This window comes from Acanthochromis polyacanthus, chromosome 11 (assembly GCF_021347895.1).
Source record: "Acanthochromis polyacanthus isolate Apoly-LR-REF ecotype Palm Island chromosome 11, KAUST_Apoly_ChrSc, whole genome shotgun sequence".
Classification (NCBI taxonomy): Eukaryota; Metazoa; Chordata; class Actinopteri; family Pomacentridae; genus Acanthochromis; species Acanthochromis polyacanthus.
The window spans coordinates 37933131-37957264 of NC_067123.1; the positions used below are offsets into that span (position 1 = coordinate 37933131).

General features: G+C 41.6%; 1 protein-coding gene across 3 annotated transcripts in view; it reads left to right on the forward strand.

The window, feature by feature from the left end:
- Window positions 1–24134, forward strand: part of rbms3 (RNA binding motif, single stranded interacting protein) — a 314380-nt gene that overhangs the window by 56800 nt on the left and 233446 nt on the right. For all 3 annotated transcript variants that reach the window (XM_051955312.1, XM_051955307.1, XM_022198395.2), the window contains exon 3: window positions 13459–13680. In XM_051955312.1, the coding sequence (XP_051811272.1) occupies window positions 13459–13680 (222 nt within the window). The remainder of the gene's footprint in view (window positions 1–13458; window positions 13681–24134) is intronic.

A 24134-nucleotide genomic window follows, 5' to 3' on the forward strand; every position in this document is an offset into this window, starting at 1 on the left:
ATGCAACCACACATCCATATACTTCAAAGCATTTCTTGGCACATGATGGTTCTTCTATAGCTTGCTCTTCTATGTTACAATGTCACTATCACAGACATTTATTGGACGTTGCAAAAATGAAGGTCGGAAGAGATTTATAAGGTTTTCATTGGACAAACTGCATTTTTTGCAGCTTTAAGAACTTTACAGCAATAATACTAACTCAGAGAAGTTTGCACATCCATCACATTAAACATTTTCAGTAAATAAAAATTAACTGGAAAAACAAATCTGAGTGTTTGTTATAGATTTAGTGTCAAGTATGTTCAGCAGTCCCTCATGCCGGTTTACTCTGACCATACAGACCTCTGCTTACTTAGCGATCATACGTGGCTATTTCTGCATCGTGTAGGTGTTGTTTTAATGGCACAGAGCTCCGTGCAGCACTCGGAATTTAGTGTGCTGGAGTCTGAGGCCTCAGGCAATCAGAGACATCCATCATCCCCACAGTTTATAGAGTGATGGAAGGAGGGAGAGAGCTGGACAGAGAGCGAGAGAGAGAGAGAAGATGGAAAGACATACAGAGACAAAGAGAGAGGCAAAAGGAGACATTGATAGAGCGAGGCAAACAGACAAAGCGACAGAGCCAGAGAAGTGGGTGTATAAAAAGCATACATAAGAAGAGGACTAAAATGTCAGTGTGGAAGCATTTGTCTGGAGGTGTGATTCACTCAGACACAGCTCTGCTGCCCCAGTGGGTAAACAGCTGTAATCATAGTTCAACAGCAGACATTAACAGCCTGTTTCTATGCTGCTGTTAACATGTTGAAGTACTGTGCATTATATCCTGAAATCCTGTAATTTAATACATATATTTGGCATTCTTAGCTTTTCAGGGCAACGTTTTTATGTTTGTTTGTTTTTTTTGTGTGTTTAAGTTACTGAAACCGAAATATTGTAGCAATGAGGATGAATCCATAAAATACCTTTCGATGGTTTAATCCATCACTGTACAAAAAATAAAGGTAATCCTCAATGCATCTTATTAATTTATCCGATTAAGTTTAGTCTATATAACTAACTCAAAGCTTCCTACAGTTTCCACAAGTACAAGGTGGTGCTTTAGGTGACATTTTCTCTGTAGAGACTTTTAGGTAAGCTGAGATCTGTTTCTAACTTGTAGAAAACCTACTAAAACCTAATGTTGAATTGATGCACATATAACAGAATTAGCATAAAGAGTGGGCGACCCCAGCAGGTTCAAACAGGAGAACACAGTAACAAAACCAAACAGTTGCAGCATGTGTTACTTCCCCCCAAAATCCTCCTTATTAACCATATAATTTGCCACTGACATTTGCCCTTGAGCAGCAGAAACGTTTTCTGATCAAACGGTCCAATCTGCAGGACGTCGTGTGTCAAAATGGTTAATAAATCTGTGTTCTGATATGACAGCGTATGATTTTGGTAAAGTTCATGCTCCAACACAGCACAGCGAAAGATCATAGTCACATAAAGGTAAGGAGTGATCTTGATCAGGCTTGAAATAAACCTTTAGTGAGTTTGGAAATGGGAAATAAACAGTGGTTTCTTGTGTTAAATGCTGGATGTTTTGTTGACCCATCCATCTTCTGCAACCTCCTCACTGCACAGACTTTGTCACTGTGTGGTATTACCTCCAAACTCCCTCCTTTGCTCCTGTCAGAGTTCCTATACTAGCTTTAAGGCTTAGTTGCTTTAACATTATTCCTATGTTGTTGAGGAGCACTTGTTACAATGACAGATACTGTTTTTTCTAAAAGTTTTTTTTGTACTGCACACTTCAACCTCTTGAATCTGCCTAAATATCGAACAAATTAACGCAGACATGCAAGACCTATTCTGTCCCAGTTAGAGTAAAAATTACTTACCCTACTTGCTTGGTTACTATTACCCAAGAAGCCTAATGAAAACCTCTACGTATGTCTAGAGCTGCAAAGGCTAATCAATTGTTCAATTAGTTGTCAACTCTTAAATCAGGAGGCAACGTATTTTGATAATCCATTAATCGTTTGAGTCATTTGTTGAAAATTATTTGATTGCAGGTTCATTAATTTGAGTATTTTCTGGTTTCTTCACTCCCCTGTAAAAGTGAACCGACTACTTTGTGGTTGTCTGCAACACCAAACACTTTTCTACTTCATCTTTGACTGTGGGAAGCACATGGACTTTTTTCATCATTTTCTGACCTTTTATAGACCACACAACTGGTTGTCTAATCGAGAAAAGCATCACTTTAATTTACAGCAGAAAAACGGCAACAAAATGGCCTCAAAATGACTCACCTGATTGTTGATTTGATTGATTGTCCACTGATTCAGATCAAACTGATGAATTGGCATGTCAGAACTGTCTAATCCTTCCTTCCACCAGCCCTGCAGCACTAGACCTTCATTTCTTCCTGAAGTACCCCTGTGTAAATGTTTATCCCCCCTCTCCACTGAGGGGGTGAATGCTGCCTCGTCTTGTTAGTCCAAGCATAGTGGGAGCTCAAAGGAAGGTGGTGGGAAAAGGAGCCCTGTGTAGTCTGGGCATCTGTTTCCCTGCTGTCGGTGTTATCGATATCTGAACACTTCACTAAAGACTAACAATAATGTCTGTTATAAAGCCTGATCACCCCCCATGTCTTTCAATTTTCTTGCCATAGGATGTCAAGATGCAAATTTCGGGCTGCACATCCGCTTCACAGCAGCAACCAGCTCAAAGTTCATCAGAGCATAAACATGTGTCAGGCCAAGGAAAATATTTGGGGAGACGGATAACAGGCACAGAATACTGTGAGGTTTACTTGGAGCTCCAAGTGTGGAGGGGTCATGTTATTGTTCGTCAGAGATCCTCAGAGGTCAAAGACTCATTCAGTAAATATCTTTGCTTCTGTCCTCTTTCTTCTTTTTTGTCTCTCTGTGTGCCCCCTGTGTATCTCCACTTTCCATTCCTTTCTTTCAGCTCCTCAAAACATTGTAAGCAGTATAAAAACAGGCTTCTGTGAGAAATAAACGCTGTGTACTTAAAGCTAGAATGCTAAGCGATGCATTGTGTCACGTAATACCAGTGCAGGAGGAGGGCTACACTGTGAATGCATTTCATCCCTCGAGACAAGAGCCCAGTTTTCCACAATAGTTTGTATGGGAACTCCAGTCAATATAGATTTTACAGGTCAGTGCAGAAACCTATACAGTATCCACATTTCAAACGCAGCACAGTGGACCCCAAGAACAGTATTGTAATGCTTGTATAAGTGGCTGTCAGCCATCCGGGGTGTAATGTCACCCTTTGACCCAGTTGCCTTGGTTACCACCTACTCCCTGTCCCTCAAGACTACCTTCTTAGATCATAGAAATGTTTTCTCAGTGCGTTATTAGAAGCAGTGGAGAGAAAAAGAGGGAGAAAGCGGCGGCGGCAGTGACAGAGTGTGTGGTATTGGCCCTGGCAGCCCTCTTTGCCCCGGTGCAAGTGATCGTGAAGGCCCCAGGGGCAACTTCTCGCTCGCCTCATTTTTCTGAACTGCACAGCCCGAAACCTGTCAGACTTCCCACGTGCCAAAATCCACACATGCCCTGCCACTAGCGTTGCCTTGGTTACACTTGATCCTGGTCCTCAAGTTTTGCAGAAAGAAGGAGGGTGGGTGAACCGGGGTGCCGTGTCTGATTGTACTCGCTGCAGCTACCTGTGATCCACAGAGCCTGTCTAACCTCCGTCGACGTTTTGCCAGGAGTCACAGTCAAAGCCTGCGTGTTTGGCAGCAGGAAGCTGACTTGTGTGAAGGGATGAGGATGGCTAAGGAGATCGACTCGTACAGAAGAGGCCATTTCACGCAACACAGCTTCCAGGAAGTCGGTCATCAGAGATGCCAAAGGAAAGCTGCGTCTCTTTCATAGCCGGCCAAACGGAGCAAGCAGGCATGGAGGGCCCACTAGAAAACAATATCCCCTAACTAATGCCATCTGGGTTGACTTTCATTGTCCCTGAGCCTCTCTCATCCATTCATTTTACCATTCATTGCAGAAAAGCTTTGGCACCTGGATGCGTAGTTGTTTGTTGTCAAGACCTCATTTTTGTTCAAGACTGTGCCAGAGTCATGGCCAGTTATTCTGCTCGGGCTCTATGCAAAGTAGAAATATGGAGATGACATGAGGAAAGCAGCCCCTTTGGCAGCACTCCAGGCTTTTTGAAAACAAGCACAGAGCCAAGATAAAGCACAGTGAGGCCAACAGGAAACCAGGACATTCTGATTTGGATCTGTGCTGTGGGAAATCGCCATTTCTGCTTTGCAATAGCTGTGGGGCACAACGCCTTCTGGATGATCAGATAATCACAATAAAGCGTTATTTAATACATAAGGAAAGGAGAAAAGGCTCTGACATGAGATTATTTGTCATAATGCAGTGTTAAACCTTGAGATAGAGGTTGCATGTTAGAAGAAATTAGATAACATGTAAGGGAAAAATAACAAAAGCAAGTCTGTAGCCTTAGATTGCTTGATTCATCCTGCAAGAAAGTCAATATACCATGTATTCCTGTTAAACTTTCTGTACTACAAAAGCAATCTCATGTCTCGGCAATAGGCCACAGCTTACTTCCTCAGCACCTTACCGGAGCTTGTTTTTGTTCTATTGTGTTATAGATTTCATGGTGGAAATATTTCCTGGAAAGCCAGGAACAGTTCAGAATGGCCATATTATTCCTCAGAGGGGAAGTTTCATCATAGTTATGGGGTCACACAATGTTCATAGAGAAATGACTCCTGTGAATGAGGAGGCAGCGACTTTCTTCTTTGTGCTTCAGGAACCATAAAAAAGGGCCAATCAAACTTCCATCTCCGAGGACTTGGAGCTGTGATCATCACCAAAACCAGTTTATGTTTCATTTACTGTATTCAAAGTGCAGACTTTCTGTCTAGTTATCTAGTTTATTTAATAGTTACATATATGCATGCTTTGTCTGAATAAAAAATATGACAGAAGGACAAGAAAAACAACCTTTTGTGCTGACCGAATTGAATAGATTTTGACCCACGGAGCGATACTTTGGAGTGCAGCACATTATATAAAGAGAAGCGGGAGACAGCAGAGTTTTGTAATTCACAAAGGTCCATCCCCTGACACCCTTAAGCATGCATGTGTCACCAGGAAGAGAGAAGAGAGGGGAGGAAATCACTTAACCAGAGAGAAATGGACTCAGGAGAGGTGCTACGCTCTGGTTCATCTCAGCGTATTAATGGAGTCACAACGTCCACTCACTTTGTCATGGCTGAGGGTGAAGCATTGTTCTGACTTGACTTGGATTTTCACAAATAAATGATGCTGATCTCATCTTGGCTTGCTGAAGTAGTTCGTTTTTTTCCTGTCTGTTAAGTCAAATGAGGATCTTGTATCCAAGAAATAAAAAATGCACATCCCTCTGTGTGTTATGATCTAAGGTTAACATGCTGGAAGAGATACTATTATGTGAGCAGGCTGTGGAGGTTGTTTTTTTTTTTTTTGCAGGTTTCAGGATACATTTATAGAGTCTGACTGGATGCTCCTTTAGCCTGGATATCTTTAGAAATTGTTCAATACAAACCCCCTTTTGTGATTTAACACCAAATGTCAAGTGTCTCAGAATTTAAATGTTAGTCAGAGGCAGCAGCTCAGGAATTTTGCTTTCATGAAACACAAACCAGAATTACAAATAGTGGGATTTAAGTGAAGCTTAACTCTCAGATCAGATAAAATGAGAGTGAAATTGAGGTAGCGTTCATAAATAATGGATTTGCATACAGTTAATTGTGGATTTTATTTTACTGATCCAATACTGATTGTTAAAATAGTGATTTTTGAGTTTGCGCTTCTTCTCAGTCAACATATGTTACATGTGCACGGCAATGCACACAAAGGTTATTTACGGATGGAGTGAATGAAAAGGTGCAGGGATAGTTCTGTAAACACTCACGTAAATACTTTGTGGAGCCGTTGCATTTTAGAGGACGGTCATTGTTCATGTTGATTTGCTGTTTTGTAGTCAATCAAAAGAGAGGAATACATTGAAAAAGGACAAATAAATTGTGTTTCCAAAACAGATTTTGGATTCCAAAAACTGACTTGCCAAGTTTCACAAATAAGTTTTTTGCTCGCACAGGCGGTCTTAATTTTTTTTTTTTAATTATTGTGCTTCATCGAATATAAAACACTTGTTCAGATTAAATTCTGGTATAGTGAACATTAAATTCTCTTGACTAATCAACTATTTCTGCTTTTCTCATGTTTTCTTCTGTGGGCAGCAGAAACACGGCCAACAGCAGCTGACCTGACAGAATAATCAGATTGGAAATAATTCCTGAAGACCTCACTGCATTTTTCTTTCATAGATGGCCAAGATTTGGTTTGTTTCATGTTATTCTCTGAGGTTTTCGAACTGGCAAACTGATTTTGTTTCCAGCTTCTTCTACTCTGTTAATCACAGCAGTAATTAATGTAACCTGTAGCGTCACATTCTGACAACACTACATCACCTAGTTTATTCACTCTGAAGAAGTTGTTAAAGAGAGTTAAACATTTTTGCGACATTTCAAAAGTTGCCTTCAAATTTGCTTTACAATTCTATGAGAGTACAGATACAGAAAAGTGACAAATTAAAGGAAAAGTAGCGTAAACTGCCTTAGTACGTGTTGGGCTATTGCATTCTTACAGAAAGGCTTCAGGTAGGGCTGGGCAATATGGCCAAAAAATGAAATCTCGATTTATTTTTTTTAGTCATCTTGGACGATTATGATTTTAATGGATTTTTGTTGTTTCTTTGCGGTCTGTTTGCTATGGCTAATGCTAGCCATGCCGCACTCCCGTAGCTGCCAGCACTTTTCCCATTCTTTAGGATGCCTCTGCCGGAGGTGCTGAAAGAGGTTAGTTGTGCTGCTACTCTTCGTTTTCACAGTACTTTTGCAAACCTTGCACATGACTGTAGTTTGCTCTGTGTCAGTCTTGTCAAAGCCGAACCACTTCCATATAATCGATGTAACATGAGGCCCTTTTCTCAAGACCAACTCTTCGTCTGCTGTTCTGTCCGCCATGACGGGGGTGTGAGCGTTTTGGCGGGAGGAGATGAGAGGTGGAAGCAAACGCCAGTGCACAAGTCACGAAAGGCAGAAGAAGAATCTGTATTATATATTTAAGCTCGCCTCGATTTTACGATTTGTCAAATTTTCGTCAGGTTTTTAAAAGGCGAATTAATCGAATTGTCACTCTCAAAACACCATTTAGTGACCCTTCATGCCCTATATATATGGAGGCACTGTCATCCTGGAAGAGACCATTTCCATCAGTAGAGAAATGTCTCATGATCCCTCAACAACTTTGGTTTGCAGTGAACCTTCCCTCTAAAGGGACAAGTGGACCCAAACCATGACGGCGTAAAATCACCTCACTGAAGGGGTCAAGGGTTCTGGTTTTTCCCTTACTTTGTCACCCGTCTGTATATTAGCACTTGAATGAACATGCAAACACACCAGCCAGCATACACATGTCTGTTTGCCAAGAAGGTAAAACACTCCCCTTAAAGGAGGAAAAATAACGTAACCAGATCCTTTCATAAAACGGAGAAATATGGGCGGACTGCAGCTTTCTGACGAGCTGCTGAAAGACTGTGACATAAAACCCAGTCGTGGGACCAGTCAGACATTCTAGGCAAGGAATGGCAAGACCCTCAGATCTCAGCCTTTTGTTAAAACACAGCCCTGCCCTGTGAAATAAAAGATGAAAATCACTCATGCAACCCTAAAACATCTTCATCAGTTACTGTTATTTCATAGAGCTTACGTGCATGAAACATATTTAAAATTTAACGCTCCCATCAGAAAATGTCTTTAACAAAAAGAAAAACCTCTGCATAGACGGATTAGTTGTAAACGCCTCCTCTTTGGCTGAAAGACCCTCATTTATAAGGCCACTGGAGGTTGTTGCATGACTTGGGGCGGCACTTAAACTCTATGAACTGGTGAATACTTGCATTTAAACAGTGTCTGTGGCCGTGCAGCTTAATGTACCGTACTTGGGGCTATCATTCCCCTCTGGCTTTTACAGTGGCGGTATATCTCTATAGCGCTCGATAACTCGCATCGGTGAGATACAGCTCTAAATGCTGATGTGTTGTTAGTACAATATATCCTGCCCACACACAGTTCTCAAAATTTCACCCTATGACTAAGCCTTTCATTTACGCCCCGAGAGAAAAGAACATCTCGGTGTGTTTGTTATAAGCAGAAAAAGAAAGCAGACCTATTTTTTTTCCAGCTGAAGTTTCCCTTTTTGACACGGTTTAAAACCCGGTGATTCAAAATCGGTGCTTCACATATTTGTCTGTGTTTTCCCACAACTTACTATTTTATTACACTAGTGGCTCGCTTTTTTCACAGTGGAATCTACGCTCGCTGCAGTGTAGAATGCATTCATCCTGCTTTGGGGGGGAAACAAACTCCTCCTGTTTTATATTAACATGAACCCTAAACCTGTCATTATACGTTGCATGTATTAGGCTGAACTTTGGCTCACGTCTTTCCCCTCCGGTTCTTTAGTGATGAAGAATATGGGACTGGCAAGCTTTCTAAGCACAGCTGTGAGTCTATATTGCTGCCATCGCTCTCTTCCAGTAACCCCTGTGTGGGATGGCTTCTGACCTCAGTGAAAATTCAACAGGGGCTAAAGGCGACCGCTAATGCTTGCTAGTGACGTACAGTTGTGCTTCATTCAAGGTGGTTTGTTTCTTCTCTGCACACTATTCGCACATATAAATTTAATTATGGCAAATGGTCCTAAGATTACCTCATATTTCATGCATTTTCTCTGAGGGAGCAGAACCTACATCAGAGCAGAAAGAGTAATCTAATAAAACCCAATCAGTAGTTAAGAAAAAGTTTTTTTTTAGAAATTCTTTAGGATCTCTGTTTATTATACTAATGGTAGTGGCAGTATTGTATGCAGCAACCAATGATGATTTTCATTGCTGAACAAATTCTAATTATTTTATCTACAGTTTAATGTATTCAAAATGTCTGGAACAAGTTTTCAGATCTCGCTGCCAACTTACAGTTCAAAGCCCAAAAGGTTTCATTTTCTATGACAGTGCAAAAAAAAAAAAGGAAAAACTGTCACTACTGAGAAATTGTTTGCAGGTGTTTGTATGAACCACTGTTAAATACGTCTGCTTTAAAAAACAGTGACACTAAGGATTGATGACCAAACTGTTAGTTTTCTGTTCAATGTGTCAGCAATACAAATTGTTGCAGAATACTTGGCAAGATTTGCGTTTTTACTGAGTTTTACTGTAACAGTGTGACTCATTTTTAGTGGTGAGTGCCAGAAAAGCTAACTGGATTAGATATAGTTGTTTTATAAGTATATTTCATTGTTGTCCTTCCATTAAACGGCCATGTTTGTGGATATATCTACAATATACTGTGTCGCTGTGTGTGTGTATATGTACTGTATGTGAAGGTTGTCAGTAGTCCAGGTCATCTTAAGGTGAAGGGTTTAGTTCAGGCAACTGGACTTATTCTTGTGATCTTGAAGACGTTTCGCCTCTCATCAGAGCAGCGTCTTCAAGTTCTAAAACTAGTTTGGAGAGTCCCAGGTATTTAACCACTAAAGGTGAAGGTGGGGCTAAGGCTGATGGTATCTACTATAAGCAAGGTGGTAAAAGACTAAAGAATTTTTTTCAACAGCAGGTGTTGAATCCCAATGAGCTATTCATCCATCCATCCATCCATTCTCTATACACCGCTTTATCCTCGATAGGGTCGCGGGGGGCGCTGGAGCCTATCCCAGCTGACTCGGGCGAAGGCAGGGGACACCCTGGACAGGTCTAGCTTGGAAAATCCAAACTGAGTCTCCATGTAATCTCCTATCTCCATGTTAGGAGATACAGGAGAGTCAGTTTGGCATTGGGCGTTAGTCGTTGCCTCTTTTCACTTGACGTTTCCGACGATGAGGAGGCAGTGGATGGCTCGTTACTTTCGCCTTCTTGCCATTGTTTGTACAGAGGAAAATCCCGTTCCAAACGTGTGAGTAAATTTAAGCAACTTTTACACATACGCACCGACTTGGTTTGGCTCCGATTTAAAGTTATTCCTAACACCGCTAATCGTTCGGAAGGAGTCTTTTGTTGCGAAGCCTTTTCAAAAATAAGTGTTGTACTTGAGAGTACCCCATGTATTCGCAGATTTTTGTGACAAAAACGGCAGTAATCATTCACCGCGACACTTTCTCGGCTGCATGCCATTATTGTTTGGACTACATGGACTTCAAGGTCGATTTGTTTGTGCGTCACATCCGTGTTACGCTGATTGGTTCTTTCTCGTTCAAGCTGCATTCGTTAGCCCCTCCTTTTTGAAATCGTCTCCTGTCATCACAATTCCAGACTGCCTTTATTTGTATTTATATTAATACATAAATAAAGTCAGTCTGGATTTTCCAGGCAAGGACAGGTCACCAGTCTGTCACAGGGCTACATATACAGACAAACAATCGCACTCACATTCACACCTACGGTCAATTTAGAATAATCAATTAACCTCAGCATATTTTTGGACTGTGGGAGGAAGGCGGAGTACCCGGAGAAAACCCACGCATGCACAGGGAGAACATGCAAACTCCATGCAGAAAGATCCCAGGCCCAGGCCGGGATTTGAACCGGGGATCTTCTTGCTGCAAGGTGAAATTGCGAACCACTACCCCACTGTGCAGACCCCAAAGAGGTATTAATATGCTAATAGGGGGCCTGATGAGAGTTGTTGATTTAACGGCCCACTGAGTAGCCTCCTACCTACGACTCATCATCATGTGAGTCGTTGGGCTCACCTGAGGAAAGGTGTGAAGAGTGGTTAAATCTTCTGGGGAGAGTTCTTAAGGCAGCTTTGTATGTTGCTGAGAGATGGTGTCTGAGGCCTCCCCCTCTGTTCAGAGTGGGTCGCTCTAGATGAACACAAGAGAGAGAGGAGTGAAAGAGGCCATTCAGTTACACACGTGGACAAAATTGTTGGTACCCCTCAGTTAAAGAAGGAAAAACCCACAATTCTCACTGAAATCACTTGAAACTCACAAAAGTAACAATAAATAAAAATTTATTGAAAATTAAATAATCAAAAACAGCCATTACTTTTGAATTGTTGATTAACATAATTATTTAAAAAAAACAAACTAATGAAACAGGCCTGGACAAAAATGATGGTACCTCTATAAAAGATTGAAAACTATTTGACCAGAGTGACATGATTAACTCAGGTGTGTCATTTAATTGACATCACAGGTGTTTCCAAACTCATAATCAGTCAGTCTGCCTATTTAAAGGGAGACAATTAGTCACCCTGCTGTTTGGTGAAAAGGTGTGTACCACACTGAACATGGACAACAGAAAGCGAAGGAGAGAATTGTCCCAGGACATCCGAAACAAAATTATAGACAAACATCTTAAAGGTAAAGGCTATAAGACCATCTCTAAACAGCTTGAAGTTCCTGTGACAACAGTGGCTCATATTATTCAGAAGTTCAAGACCCACGGGACAGTAGCCAACCTCCCTGGACGTGGCCGCAAGAGGAAAATTGATGACAAATTGAAGAGACGGATCGTTGGAATTGTATCCAAAGAGCCCAGAGCAACCTCCAAAGAAATTAAAGGTGAACTCCAAGGCCAAGGTACATCAGTGTCAGATCGCACCATTCGTCATTGTTTGAGCCAAAGTGGACTTCATGGGAGACGACCAAGGAGGACACCACTGCTGAAAAAAACTCATAAAAAAGCGAGACTGGAATTTGCAAAAATGCATGTTGACAAGCCACAAAGCTTCTGGGAGAATGTCCTTTGGACAGATGAGACCAAACTGGAGCTTTTTGGTAAGGCACATCAACTCTATGTTCATAGACTCAAAAACCAAGCATACGAAGAAAAGAACACTGTCCCTACGGTGAAACATGGAGGAGGCTCAGTAATGTTTTGGGGCTGCTTTGCTGCATCTGGCACAGGGTGTCTTGAAAGTGTGCAAGGTACGATGAAATCTGAAGACTATCAAGGCATTCTGGAGAGAAATGTGCTGCCTAGTGTCAGAAAGCTTGGTCTCAGTCGCAGGTCATGGGTCTTCCAACAGGACAACGATCCAAAACACACAGCCAAAAACACCCAAGAATGGCTGAGAGAAAAGCGTTGGACTATTCTAAAGTGGCCTTCTATGAGCCCAGATCTGAATCCCATCAAACCTGAGACAACTGGAGCTGTTTGCTCATGAGGAGTGGGCCAAAATACCTGTTGACAGCTGCAGAACGCTCATTGACAAATACAGAAATCGTTTAATTGCAGTGATTGCCTCAAAAGGTTGTGCAACAAAATATTAAGTTATGGGTACCATCATTTTTGTCCAGGCCTATTTCATTAGTTTGTTTTTTTAAATAATTATGTTAATCAACAATTCAAAAGTGATGGCTGATTTTGATTATTTAATTTTCAATAAATTTTTATTTATTGTTACTTTTGTGAGTTTCAAGTGATTTCAGTGAGAATTGTGGGTTTTTCCTTCTTTAACTGAGGGGTACCAACAATTTTGTCCACGTGTGTATGTGAATATGTGTTTAGCTTTTTACACAGAACAATGAACCAATAAAAGTTTAAAATAACACAGTTTTAAGGTGCATGGTTGCTTTGGAAAACAATTGTGCTTTTTCTGCAACTGACAAACTGAATTCACCTGATGCAGTAACACCTGCTGTTTCAAAATGTAATGCACGTTAAAAAAAAAACACAACTCAAAGTGGTGTTGCTGACCAGAGTTTGCAAATAGTGCCGTATTTGCCCCAGGTCTTGTTAAAATGCCACGGATCGGCATTTGTGCCCTGTGTGTCCTGTGTTTTCTCTGTGCTCCAGTGACCATGACAGCCAGCCAAGGTAACCCGTCTCAGAGAAGCATAAGCCAGACTGTCAGCAGATTCAGCCCTGTGTTTCTTGGACCCTGTTGATACCCAATACATAATGGCACACTGGGAAGCCCGTTGCCAGCCTGTAATCCAAGCATCTTATCAAACCAATCAGCGCTTTTTCAGCAAGAACACATCTCAACCGTGACAGAAGGGGGGTTTCACAACATCTGGCGCTCTGAAAGAGAGAGCGGGAGGAGAGAAAGTGAGTTAGCGTGAAAAGAAAGTGTGAGAACAATCTCGATGGTCTGGCATGGAGATTTTAGATCAACACCACGTCCTGCTTTCTCCTTTCATGCAGGTCAGCGAGTGGGCAGTCAGTTGTCAGCGCTTGCCCCTTGCAGACTCGGGGAGGAGGTGGCTCGCAGTCGTGATAGTCATGTTCTATGACAGCAATATTCATCTTTGCGTTTCCTCACGGTTTCTCTGTCATTCCGTCTCTCACCCACGCTCACATCTTTCTTATCTCTCTTTGTCAACCTCTTGTTCCCTTTTTCCGTTCCCCTTCCAGCCCAGTGCAGCAGTGAGAGGCTACCACAGCAGCAAGACGGCGGCCATGAGTCCAAGCCTCGGCTCCGGTTGGACCACAGGTAGCAGCGGCGGTCAAGGCGCCCTGAGCGGCCCTTCCTTCACCCGTACAAGTCTGCAGCATTATATCTCCCACCAACAGCACCCCCATCACCACCCTCAGTCCACGCACACAAGCTACGCCTACTGCCCGGCCCATGCAGCTGTGAGTACAGCAGATTTCTTGTTTGCCTTTTGTCTCGCTGTTATTTCTAGCTCGTCTGTTGCTTCCTGTCACTGTCTTCCTCGCTGGTGTTCATTATTTGCAATTATCATGAGGGAAGCTCTTAGCAGATTCTCCTTCTCCCCCTCCTCCCACACCTTCATTTTCTATATTTTCCCTTTTAATCTTTCCCTCTTCTCCTTTCAAGCCGACATCATGTACACAACTTCCTCTCGTGATTTCTCCTTCCCCCTCCTTCCCCCAGCTTTATCTCCTCCTATGACCCTCTTTCTCTCTCTCTTTTCTGCAACTTAATTTGTTTTTCTTTCATCCATCCTCTGCATCGACAGTGCAATGAGAGACTAATTGAGGTAGAGACACTTTTGGATGGCTTCCCTTGTCATTATCCTTGGAATTAATTGCTGCTCTGCAATCCGTCTGATTTGACTTTATTGGTGCTATCTGGTTTTCTAATGTAACGTTCGGGGTGTGACTGGAACTAAGGCAGGAATTTTATTATCGTCTTGTTGCTGTCACAGTCACAGAGCTGGAAACAAAGATTTGGCAGGTTTTTATTTCTCTGCATTTCTTCCTGTAATAAATGTATTTACAAGGCTTCACACCAAATCTTTCTCTCATTCGCTCTTATTTTCCATTACGACACTCTGATATTCTCTCATCTTACATACGCGCCACTTAAATTCCCAGCTGCCTATTTGCCAACATGTTGAGACTCCCTGAAGCGCCTGCATGCATCGAGTGGAGAAATTGGATTGGATTTAGATATGATAATCATCACTGCACGTTGGCTCCTGGTTGCACAGAGCATTGCTTTTATGTTATTCCTGTGATACTAAGGGACACATTCATTCATTTGTTTTAAAAGCAGGAGGAGCATTTTTCTTTGAGTGCCCGAGCTGCTGCGTCTGCATCGTTTTTTTCTACGGCATTGCACTCATAATCACTGTTTTCGCTTGTTTTACACAGTTGTCACCGTCGCTAACAAACACCAGCGTTACCACTGTCATCGCTCATACCTCCACCACCTACGGCAAAGAGCTGCTCTGTTGTTTTTAAACCAGTGTTGTGCACAAACAGGAAGCGAAAACAGAGAGCATTCCACAAGACAGACATAAATGCTGCGGCTGTGGTTGTAGTTGTGGTGGCGCTCTGTCACATGTCTCGCAAGTTTTTGGGAACATTGTGGAGCTTTCCGTTTTCGCTGCCACATCCACCCCAGGGAGCACAGTCATTGTCATGAACGTCCACACGCAGTGTTTCAATTCTTTTCGCCGCTTTCGTCCCCCTCAGACTAAACACGGTCATTGGTTTTCTGAGTGGCAATAAGCGCAAAGTAGTGCTGATGCTTTGTGGAGCATTTTAAAGCCTTCCCTCCACCCGAAGAGCCACCTGTAGAATCAGAAAGCTGCTATTGTCACATATTCTATGATCACATTCAGACATATGAGACATGTGAGTTGCCTGATTGTAATTAGAAATTGTTTGGATAATTCCAGGAAATAGACGCTGCCTCCAGACAAGAAAAGAAGTCCCTCAAAGGATTTGTAACAGAAAACATGTTCTGGAAATAATGCGCAAATTCACAACAGTCACACCCCTTTCTTGTTTTTCTCTCTCTACATCTCTACATTGTTACACTGTTTGTTTTTTTTATTGTTGCGTGGCGCTGGTAAACCACCCTCATCGCAGCACCAACCTAACATGGTCTTGGTTGCAGATCACAACAGGGTCATCAAACTCCTGCCCTCCTCTTGACCCTCCACTCTGAAACCATTGCAGACTAAGCTGGCTTTAACTGGCCTGTTTTCATGGGACAGCAGGGACGGTTGTTTTCTTCTGCAGTTTTCATTTTGTCCCTGCAGAAAGCAATTTCTCCCCCACTATCATGCCTTTCGTCCGGTGCTGTTACGAGTCAACACTCTGGCCTGGAGGAGGATTCGCAGCGCCTAGAGATGGCTAATCCAGACATTAACCGTAAACATAGGCACGGTTCCAGCTTTTAAGCCTGCTTTCTACATTTTTACAGCTTTTCATATGCAACATACACGGTACTGTATATGGAGCAGAAATCCCACAGTTCACAAACAAACGCTCCCCCCCTCTCTTTTTGCAATCTCTCCCTCAAACACCCTCTCCGTTTACTTCATCATTTTTATTGCTTTCCTAAATGCTATTGTAATTTCAGGCATATTAGATGCGAAAAAAAATGCCCAACAGAAAGGGGAAGAAAAACAGAACTGATAGCTCAGCATGTGTCTGTCCTCTCGGCTGAGAGAGGTGAGTAAATAACGGAAAAAAGAAAGGCAAGTAAGGATCCAGCAGAGATCAAGAAGCTTTGCCTCCAGTGGGTTTGTAATTACAATGGAAGCGGATACATTTCCACTTTTAATATGGTGGGATGAAGATCCCTCAGGGGGGAAGATGGTATGACAAAAGAGTGCAGCGGAGAAAGTCGTGTAGAAGTCAGGAGATGTGACTAGAAAGAGAGTCAAAGAGATAGATGGTGTTATTTCCTGTGAATATGCATTACTAACTCTTACAGAACACTTTTATAAACTGCGAATTTGCCTTGCCAAATGCAGTACTTTTTTGTGGCAGCATAATTGCTGTCTGGATTATGTTCGCTGCCAGTGTATTTTCAAGTTTAGGAAGTATGACATCCTCACACTGTGCAGACACCATAGGGATCCAGATGAGGTGGTTGGTTAGTAGTGCAGAGAAAAAGGCTTTGACAATAGAGACTTTGGTTTTGATGATGTATTGAAAAACACACAAAACGTATCCTGGCTCTTTGTTATCTTCAGGGTTTGCTTTTAGCCGTCCTAGCAGAATGTCTTCAGGACACTGTTGGTCAGGCTGTTACTCTGGTTCAGGCTGAAATAGATCAACAACTGCTCGACGGATTGACATTTAATTAATATATACACTTGAAGATAAACTTAAGCGATCTTCTGATTTATCCTCCATTGCCACCATGAAGATAATATGTGGCTAATGGTTCTTGGTGTTCAGTGAAATGTCTATTTAATGTCACTTTTCTTCCCTATCTAATGATGATTTCCTGTTTTCTCCATTAGCCACATTGTCAGATCTGTATTTGGTTTGTGGCTAAATACCAGAAGAACAAATGACTCCAAATAAAAACAAACGGTCATGGATGTTATTAGAAGATAGTGACCATGACACATAAGAACTAATATCACCATTATGGTTGTTCAGCAAAGTTTCCATTACTTTATATTCATGTTGTATAATGTACAAACAATGTTTTAAGGATATTTATCATTTCAAATAATGTTCTTAGACGGTTAAAAGTTAGTTACGATAAAAAAAAATCTGCAAATATTTGGTGGATTTTTCAAAGCAGCATTCAAAAAGCATTTTCAAGGTGTTTTCAAGGCTTCCGAAAGCAGACTGTGTTTTCATAAAACGCTCCTTTAGTGTGACCCATCAACAAAGGTGAAACATTTCGCCTGCAGCGCTCTGAGGATGTTTTAGAGATGCTGTGGAGGTAACACATTCTAGACATGATATGCCATTGTTACATGATAACAGAGGTTCTCAATGCAGCATTTGGAAAACCATTTAAGAATATTTTCAGTCTTTATTGAAATTTGTCCTGTCTTAATGTTATAGAAATGAAAAGAAAATTTCGCATTGAAAACATTATTTGGCAGAACCTTCACTGATTGTTTTGGACCAATAAAATTCTGGGATGCACAGTCAGGATCACTTCTTCTCTTACGAATTACAATAATTCTGAAATTGATTCACCTTGATAGTAGACAGAGATGGGAAGTGCTTGAGGAAATACTTAGATTTTTTATTTATGAAAAAGTACTAACACCACGCTGTGAAAGTACTGCATTGATGATGTTACTTAATGCAATAGTATGCAATCAGGGAAATCCACTGTAATATTAGAAGTACTAAATGCATAAACATATACCTTGTGACACAGTTTAGTATGTCATTAGACTTTCTTACTATTATTAATAATATATTTTATGCAAAATCAAGATTTTATCTCGACAAAACAAAACAAAAAAACAAAACTTTACCAACTGGAATCGATGAGCTACACTGCAGTCAGAATCATAGAAATTCAAAGTAATCCATGATAGGAATTTGGCTTTTGCAAAAATGTAGAATTGACTTTCAATCCACTAAATCTTGTGTAATTTTTGTGCTAAAAGAAACTATAAACAGGAGAGACCAAGAGAGGGAAGCAGCTGAGATAAAAAGAAGGAAAAGGCAGACAGGGCAACGAGAGAGAGGACGATAGAAGAAGAGAAGAATACAAATACAGCATCTCACCTCGCATTAAATTTATCTTCTCTCTGTATACTATTAACCAAACAGCTAAACTGGTTAGGTAGCAGCCATGGCGAGTGGACCGACCTTCAGCCACTTTAAGATAATAAAACCTGACAAGCTAATAATTGCACATGGTGTTATTGGATTCCTTACTTAAAGCCACATGTGCTGCTCTGTAAGACTCTATAACCTTGACTAAGTGTCGCGTTATAGATTTTCTGGTCTATGGAGAATTGATCACAAGCACAATGGCAAAGAAAGGGAAACATTTTGTTCGGGTTCTTTCTGCTAATTGGTGTGACACAGCCCATTTACGGTGCTAACAATAATGGTGGGCATACACTGTCATGTGAAGTGCAGATATTGTAAATTGAGCTCCCACTACACAGAAGGAGGTTTAGCTGTTGAGCTTATTTAACGCATCGAGCAATCACTATTCTGGTCATAATAACTTGAAATGTTTTATTATATCCTCAAGTAGGTGCTTTACGGTGCATAAAAACAACCACTCAAGCAAAACGTCTTTATTGTTTTTATCTGTGTTCTGTTTATCTGAGATTCTTTAATGTTGCAGGTCGGGTTTAGTCAGAAAATAGATTTGTTTTTGAGCAAGTTTTAAAATGTCTGTAGTGATGAAGAACTGTTTCACCTTCTGAAAAACTCATTTCAGCCAGATGGAGTCTCATCCTTCAGTGATTGTGCCCTCACAACTTTCTAACTTGCTTTGAAAGCAAATTATTGGTGCAAGCTAATGTGTTTGTGACAAATGATTTCTTTTTGAGTTTTTTTGTGTATTATTTTACAGAAGGTTACAGTCAGAATACAAACAATTCTCCACATTGTCCTTCCATAAAAGTGCTTCCCTTCCCTTGATCTACCCACTGTTTAAAGTAAAAATAAAAACTCCTCTCTGTGTAACAAAGTTGCATATTTGTATGTTTTTATGTGAATATAGTCTATTTCTGCCTAACAGTCCAACTCGTCAGTTAGCCTACAACTTTGTTCAGATGCTGTAAATCTGCTCCACGCCCCTAGCAAGTTGTTACATTGGAGTAATTCATCCATACATTTTTGAACCAGAAGCTGTTTCTGAAGAACAACTAGACAAGCCCTCAGTAGATGGCAGAACCACGCCCATGCATGCAATATGCCAGAAATGTGCTAAGTGACCCTTGTGACCTTGACCTTGATCTGCTGACCTGTAACTCCACAACTGAGCAGGGGACCTTAGACCGATCGTCAATGCCAAGTTTGATCATCCCGACTTCAGCACTTGCAGAGATTTCTGAACGGACATACACACACACATACATGCTTACCCAGCCAGCCAGATAACGAAGCAAATGCAGTAACCCCGCTGACGTACACGTCAGGCGTGGTTAATAATGGTGCAGAAAGTCCCACCCTGCAAGTTTACAGGACCACTTTGTTCAGTTTGTGACATACTGTATGAAACCTCAAAGGTCTGAATCCGTGTTTTTGGGGGTCATCAGTACACAACAGGTTGAGGGTTGAAATGCTCATCAATGGAGCTGGCTGCTTATTTTGCTCATGACGTCTTCTAGCTTATAAAAAACCCTGTATGGACATGCTAACGAGTTAAAGCTTGATTTTTGAGGTGGTCTTTAATTGGGATTGCTAAAGAGGTAATCAGGAAGAAATGAAATCTGATGATGATGGTTGGCTAACGGTTTGGATCCAACATTATTTCAACATTTCAACACTGATTTCACTTCTACTGATTCAACATCTTAATTGAAGATGTGTGTGGGAAAGCTACCTGTCCTCACGGTTCTTCTATGTGAGCGAAGCTACTGAGGTATTGTTGAAAAAGACCATGTGTTCTCAGTCATTTTCTTTGCTTGTATAAACACTTTTTTTTCCCTGTCTGACCCCGAACTGTTTAATTTCTGACAGATTATATCCACAGTACTTAAAATCCAGATGTTTACAACATTGCTTCATCATCCTGTCAGTCTGCCCTGTCCAGATATTGCTCACTGTTGCGCTGGTGTTTCATTATTTTGCATGTTAGCCGTGTTTGGGAATCACGGTTTTGCATTCGTTGTAACTTAATAGCTATTTAACTGTGTAGAATTGGAAGGAACTGCATCACCAGCGTGGTCTACTTCGGCTAATTACATCCATGTAGTTTACTTAAGTTAATCCAAGTTCACGCAGGCAAAAATGTTCTTCTATTGGAGGAGAAAAAAATAACCTGAAGCCCTTTGGTCCTGTAGTGTTGTTGTGACAAGATATAGTGTGGAAAGAATGGGGATGAATCCTGAACTCAAGGGCCAGCCCGCATTGCGTCGATGTACTGCTGCAGAGTTCATCTCTCTTCATAACATACAGATAGAGACACACACACACCTACACATGTACTGCAGTGGACAAGACTGGCTTTCCTCTTCTGTAGGATAACAAATACTCCACTGCTGGGGAATTGTTGCAAGAGCTGTTGGAACATGTTTTCCTTACATGTCCTCTGTGGTGCTTCTTTTCTTATCAGGCGCAGATAACAAGATGTATTATCCTCCCCTAATGAAAACATTTGTGTGGGTTATCAATCTTTTATCTGGGAACATGAACATCCCTGTGAAGCCCTCGGTTTAATGTGGAGGTGTCGCCCCAGTAAACTCTGATTGTTGCCTCATTAGATTTGCCGAGCACACACCGGCCAATCATTCAGTCAATACAAACCTGCTTGTGGGTGTTCATCTCCAGATTCACAAGGTCTTAAAATTCAGAGAAGAGACAGAAAGAGACGTTGCAGGAGTGTGAGAGAATAGGCGATAATCAGAGAGAGGGGAATTGACAGAAATAACAAACAAGAAAGAAAGTGAAAGAGAGAAATCAGCAAATCGCTGGTTGCAAAACGCTGCTCTGCTATATTCTTTTACAAGCAAACAAAAGTAGGATTTCACTATATTATTGCGCCTTCATTTGTTTATGTCTGAACAGAATATGCAACTGAAGACTTCAGTGAGGAATTATCACCTTTAACCAATTCTTTTTTCACATATTAACCAGGTGTAGGTGTGACATTTCTCCGTCCCACCAGCTCACCTTTTCATCCCTCTGTCTTTGTGTGGCCTGAGCTCTGGCACAACTCTTGGTGTTGTGATTAGCTTAATTAGCCATAACTCACAAACACCCATTTACACAGGATGACAGATGATACTGTCATTTAGCTGAATGAATGGCCTGATTGCTGGCAGAGGCTGAGGGTGCGTCCGCTGGCTGATGGCCTGCACAAAGCAACTGAGCTGAAATTAGTTGTGTGAATCCACAAAGAAAGGAAAATGGTAGGACCCCTGAAAGTAAAGCACATAATGTGGAAGGGAGCGAGTTTAGGGAGGGGATAAATATGTTGTGAACGAAACCGATTTAGATCTACTTTTCTGAAATTCTTGCTTATCTTTTCGCGACATGTTCCTCTAAGAAATTTTCCATCCCAGAGAAGAATAGCCCTGATTTCCTAATAACAAGGCAGCAGTTGCAGATGTAAACTGCAGATATGTGGTGTGACTGAGGGAGCCTCATGGAGCCTTTGTGAGGAAGTACATTAGCTTACATTTTAGAGTCTGAGTCTCTTTCATCAGCCCTTGAATGAAGAGCATTGCTCATTCCCCAAATACTGCAATGATTCATCTTTGCCATGAGCTAGAATGGGCTTTGTCTCAGTAATTAATTTAGCTCTCGGGACAGCAGTTGGAATGAGTCGTGTCTTCAAGGCCTAATTAAAAGAAGATTGTCAAACATATTCTAGGTCACACAGCTCAAAATCTCCAACCATTTAGGGTGGATTTTTAGGCACGGCCACCTGGTCCTTGGTTGATCATTTTGCTGGCTGATAGAGTGTGGGTTACAGACTGAAAAACAATTGCTTTTATTTGTTTTGCTGATTTCTTCAGGCACCACTTGAAAATTGAGACACTAGATGTTTTTTTTCTTTCATTTATTATTGGCTGCTTGAGTCAATAACTCAATCCACTTATGGCTTTGTGCCCTGCATGTCTTTGTCTCTGTCTGAGGTTGGTTTATTTGAAATCGCTAAGTTTCAGGGTTTGTTTTTGTGGAAAAAGAGAGACACAATTAATTTCCTGTACTCTGTTGAATGAGAATGAAACCGTGCATGAATATCACAGGTTTAGGATCGCTTTCTCCAAAACAACAGTCAAACCGCTGTTCCAAACACCGATATTGGCGCCACATTCATCATAGCGTATCAGCTGGAGTAGTCATTTTATCGAATCAGTCAGACAGACAGACAGACTGACAGGCAGGAAGTGTCTATCTCATCTGTCCTCATAATGAGAATCATTGACTTTAGTTACAGGCACAGAATGGCTCTAACAGTACACACACACACACACACACACACACACACACACACACACACACACACACACACACACACACACACACACACACACACATGCAGGTTCTGAACAATTAAGTGCGAGCTGTCGGGCTTAGTGCCTGGGTCCATTGTAAGCGCTCTAAACCTGTTAGACTGTGACAGACCATTAAAAGGCTGCCAAGGCTTCCTTAATTTGCTTCAACAGTGCACACTGAGGCAGAGTGACTGAGTGTGTCTCTCTGTATGAATGTGCATTTGCTTCTTATGACATTCCTTAGCTCAACCCTCCTGCGACCGTCCCCGCCGCCTTCACAGCTGCACTCACACACACTCGCGCACACACTTTGACAGCATCAACACCGTCAAGTCACTGCAGAATCTCAGCCTTATTTTGGAGTTACTTCATAATGGCCGATTTCTATTTACTAAAGCAAATGCATCAAACCGTTAAAACTGCTGCCAACACTAATACATTTTTGGAGTCGGTATATTCTGCAAATTGTTACGGACGTAATATAAATAACAATGATTATATTTGCATTGGAGGCATTTCTGCTGCAACTTGAACGCTTGTCAGTTTGTATTTTGTTAACGTACCTGCTCTGCTTTATAAGACCCGCAACCTTCTCATTTGTCATGCACATAGAGGATTTTGATCTCTTTTTTTGCTACACCTGTCCTGATTGACAGTTCCAGTAAAATCTAGCCAAAACTGTCAGAGAAGTGGAAATTACACACTGTACAAGTTTCACACCTTGTTGGTATTTTCACGCATTGAAATGAGCAGCATAAGCCCGGCAGATTACACTTTGCTAGCTGGTTTACTTCCCGGCTTTTGCTGTGTTTGAGTTGTGCAAATGACTAGTTTCCACAGAATCTTCAATTGTAATTTTGGCTGTGAGGCATTTAAGTAGAAAAGAAGAATTTCCCTTTAAATACCACTGAAGCCGGCTGGGTTCTCAGCAAAAGAACACGGTCACGATGACAAAGCACTGTTTACCGCAGCACCAATCCAGTTCAGAGGGAAACCGTGTGTATTTGACACTTCTGAATGAATGCTTTTTGGGTGGATGTTTCACCTAGAAGGCATTTCCTGTCGTGACCAGAGCTTGGCTTTCTCCACCATTAGGAATTAAAGGCCCGGGCCACAGGATCCTGAGCGCCAGACCACAGGAATATCCAGAATCTGACAGCACTTCCAAGCCTCCGTATGTTTCATTTCCTATTTCACAAGAGCGGGCGGTCCATGCAAATTCCTGGCTGTGGTATGCCACCAGTCTTCATTTAGCAGCGGTTCATGGTTGATATTAGATGTTGGACACAATGGGAGATGTTAGGGGGTGGATTAGGAAGGGTGCTGGCAGATCTTACAGGGATTTAAATGGGTGTCTTCTCTTGTTCAGATCATGTGGACTGTCATATTTACATGTCATTGCTGGCTTAGTGCTGTTTCTTGGACGTGTTTAACAGCAAATTCGCAGCGTCTCATCTGTGAAATCGCGCTTCAGCAAATCAGTTTGCACCTGCTACTTTCTGTTCAGGTGATTAGTCAATGACAGGGCAGGGCAGGGAAACATAAATCATGCATCTTGAGGTGTAGATGTGACCTTAATTCATAGTGCTTCACTGCGATCATGCCTTGGTTTACAGCTACACAGACACGCACACTCACATGCATTGACATTCGTACACAGATGGGTTTTCATATATCGCTGCCTGGGGCTGGCTTTAAAAACACCCATAACATCTGTAA